General features: G+C 42.0%; 1 protein-coding gene across 3 annotated transcripts in view; it reads left to right on the top strand.

Moving 5' to 3' along the window:
• The window catches only part of Tmem209 (transmembrane protein 209), a 47605-nt gene that overhangs the window by 34913 nt on the left and 8923 nt on the right, over positions 1-3769 (top strand). For all 3 annotated transcript variants that reach the window (XM_023702867.1, XM_023702865.1, XM_023702866.1), the window contains one exon: positions 2350-2447. In XM_023702867.1, the coding sequence (XP_023558635.1) occupies positions 2350-2447 (98 nt within the window). The remainder of the gene's footprint in view (positions 1-2349; positions 2448-3769) is intronic.

Raw genomic sequence — 3769 nt, 5'->3', positions numbered from 1 at the left:
AGAGTACTGAACAAAGGCATATCCTTTGTGCACAGAACAGCCGGCCACACGGCCATATTTGGAAAAGATGGTCTCCACATCTGATTTCTTCACCACAGCTGTGTTTAGGTTTCCAATGAAGACTCGAGAATTGATGGATTTGGGATCATTCTTGTTGGTTACATTGCTTGTCTGGATCTTCAAGGACATGGTGGCCACCAGTACCAATGTTGAGCTTAGCCAGCTATTTCTTCCTTTGACTTATAGGGTCAGCAGCAACTGCCTCTGGGAACAGGGCTTACCCAGCTCGGCTTCTCAGAAGCATGGACTTTCTCTACCCCCGGAGCCTGGCTTTGGAAAGGTCCAGAGCTTCGGCGCCAGAAATAGAAGCTTTTTTGAAAACTTTCAAAGTATAACTGTGGGCCAGATGTGGTGACACATGCCTGTAATCCAAGCATTCTCAGAGGCTGAGACAGGAGGGATAGCCATGAGTTCAAGGCCAGCCTGAGCTACATAAGCAAGTTCAAGGCCAGCCTGCACCACATAGATCCTGACTCAAAACCCTACCATAAAGCTTCACATATTCCCCCACCTCAACCCACAGTACTGGGTATTGATCCTAGGAAGTGCTAAAGGTACAAACATCATCCTCTTTTTTTCTTCTTTTTTTGAGAGAAGGTCTTGCCAAATTGCCCATGTTGATCTTTCACATGTGATTCTCCTGCTTCAGCCTCCTCAAGTAGCTGGGATTCTAAGTATACACTACTATGCCCTATTTATTTATTTATTTATTTATTATTTATTTATTTATTTGGCGGAACCAGGGGATTGAACTCAGGCCCTTGCACTTGCCAGGCAAGCACTTATTCTACTGAACCATCTCCCCGGCTCTGCTCCATGCCCCATTTACACCTAATATTTTAAATGCTTTGTTTCATGAAGTATCCAGTTTGTATTCAAACATCCAACTTTCTCATAAACTGTTTTTGGTATTGCTTAAGTTGAGATTTAAGTAAGTAAATGATATATTTAAGTTTAAGGATTGGTTTCCTGGACCCTTCTGCCCCTACATTTGCAGTGTATTTATCAGAGAAATTGGATTGTTTGTCCCATAGTTTCCTATGGTCTGGATTTTGCTGAGTATATCCACTGTGTGGTTTTATACATGGTTCTGTCTTTTTTATTTCCTGTAAGCATGGGTTCAGATGTTTTGGCAGGATTGCCTGATAGCAAGGCTTTGTCATCAAAAAAAGGTTTGTCTTATACACACACACAATTTTTTTTGTTTTTGTTTAATTTATGTGTTTGGTACAGGGTCTCACTAGGGAGCTCAGACTCGTAGTGATCCTTCTGTTTTCAGCCTCCCCAGTGCTAGGATTACAGGCATGCGCCACCATGCTGGGACTCCACGTATGGGGCCAATGTGGCACGTGGTACTGGGGATCGAACCCCAGTTCCTGTGCTTGCCTAAGCAGGAACTTAGTCCACTGAGCTGTCTCCCCAGCCCACACACACAATTTTAATTTTTTTTTTTGGCAGAACCGGGAATTGAACTCAGGCTTTTGCGCTTGCCAGGCAAGCACTTATTCCACTGAGCCATCTCCCCTGCCACAATTTAAAAAATGTAACGGATATACAAAAACGTATTAAAATAACACAGTGAGCACCATACCACCTAGATTGAACAGTTAAAAACATTGACCACATTTGATTCTGTCCCTGTGTGTGCCTATGCCTTTTTTTTTTTTTTTTTTGGTGGAACCAGGGATTGAACTCAGGCACTTGTACTTGCCAGGGAAGCGCTTATTCCACTGAGCCATCTCCCTAGTCCCGCCTATGCCTTTTTGCTGTAGTATTTGGAAGTGCTTTGGAAACATCATTACTTTTCAGTATGCATTTGTCTGAAAGGGAGGAACATGCATTTATATTACTGTAAGCAGTTACCATCCCTTAAAGCTTAGCAGTTCTATAGTATTTGTATATATTTTATTTTTCGGTACTGGGGAATCAAACTCTGGATCTTGTGCTTTCCAGGCAGGCACTTATGATGCTTAGCTATCTCCCCTAAATTGAAATGAGGTGTTTTTTTTTTTTTCGATACCAGGGACTGAACTCAGGACCCTGTGCTTGCCATGCAACTCTTAATCTACTGAGCTATCTTCCTGGCCCCTCTATAATAGTATTGAATGGATAATTCCTACTCAGATTTCCCAGTTCATTGAATTTTTAAAAATCCATGATGATAGATTTGTCTACATTTTGGATTTATCTGATTCTTTCTTTGTAATGATGTGCTTTCCTTTATTCGTATTTCTTATTCTTTTCTTTTATAGTTCTTTAGCTTTTTAAAATTTTACTTTTGTTGCCCAGAACTTTCTCAGGGTGGCTGCATGAGCTCATTTCGATGGAACAGAGGTGGAGACTTCAAAGGACGAAAATGGGATACTGACCTGCCAACTGATTCTGCAGTGAGTTACTCTGTGTATTTTTCATTTTTCAGTTAATATTGCTATTAAAATCATATGTTTTAATTTTCCCATTATGAAACTAAGCATGAAAAATAATTTCAAACCAAGATACAGGGGCTGGGGAGATAGCTCAGCAGTCTAAGTGCCTGCAAGCACAAAGACCTGGGTTCAATTCCCAGTACCGCATGCTGTGCCAGCCTCAGCTGTGTTGGCCACCAAAATCGGGCATGGTGGCGCACGCCTATAATACCAGTGTTAGGGAGGCTGAAAGCAGGAGGATCACTATGAGTTCGAGCTGTGTATCGAGACCTTGTGCCAAATAAATAGATTGCTTTAAATTTTTTTTTTTAAAACCAAGACACAAATAATGAATTACGTAGCACAAAGCCAGTATCTTAACCCAGCCACTGTAATATTTATGTTTTTTCCCCTTTGCATATATAGAGCCACTTTTTTTTTTTTTTTTTTTTTTTTGGTACAGGGTGTCACTATGCAGTTTGGACTCTTAGTGATCCTCCTGTTTTCAGCCTCCCCAGCAGCTGGGATTACAAGTGTGTGCTACCACACCCAGACTCCGTTTCAGCTCAGCGCACCCCAGGGGTGCCTGCATAGCACGTGGTACTGAGGATCAAACCCCAGTTCCTGCGCTTGCCTAAGCAGGCACTTAAATTACTGAGCTATATTGCTGGCCCTGGTGGAGCCACTTTTTAATCCTTTTATCATCATTGTGTTCCTGTCTGTAAAATAATGTATTCTGCCCCTTTTTTTCAGTTTTATAACGTCTTATTATTTTTTTATTACATTATCACATAACTGTTCTCTGGTGTTAGACTTAAAGATTGAAAACTTGGGCCAGCCACATAGCTCAGTGGATTGAAGTGCCTGCATGCAGGCACAGGGGCCAGGGGTTTGATCCCCAGGCCTGCAGTGCCAGGCCCGCCCCTGGGGCACGCTGAGTTGGCAGTTGAGACTGGGGGTGGTGGCATGCACCTATAATACCAGCTCTTGAGAAGGTATAAACAGACGGATCGCTACAAGTCCAATCTAGTAGTAAGACCCTGAATACCCTGTAGGCCCTTCCCTGAAATACCAAAAAAAAAAAGGAAACTTGGCAAAAGGATTTTAGTTTTTCTAAATAATATAGCAAGGAATATGACAGTGTATATTTCTTTCTTATTTAGAATTATCCCTTTAAAAAGATTTCTAGCGTCAGATTTACCAAATCAAAAAGCATAAAATGGGGCCGGGGAGATGGCTCAGTGGAATAAGCGCTTCCCTGGCAAGTGCAAGGGTCTGAGTTCAATCCCTGGTTCTGCCAAAAA

Source organism: Octodon degus, unplaced genomic scaffold (genome assembly GCF_000260255.1).
Source record: "Octodon degus isolate 3935 unplaced genomic scaffold, OctDeg1.0 scaffold00160, whole genome shotgun sequence".
NCBI classification, from domain to species: Eukaryota; Metazoa; Chordata; class Mammalia; order Rodentia; family Octodontidae; genus Octodon; species Octodon degus.
This window is presented reverse-complemented; position numbering and strand designations above follow the sequence as displayed.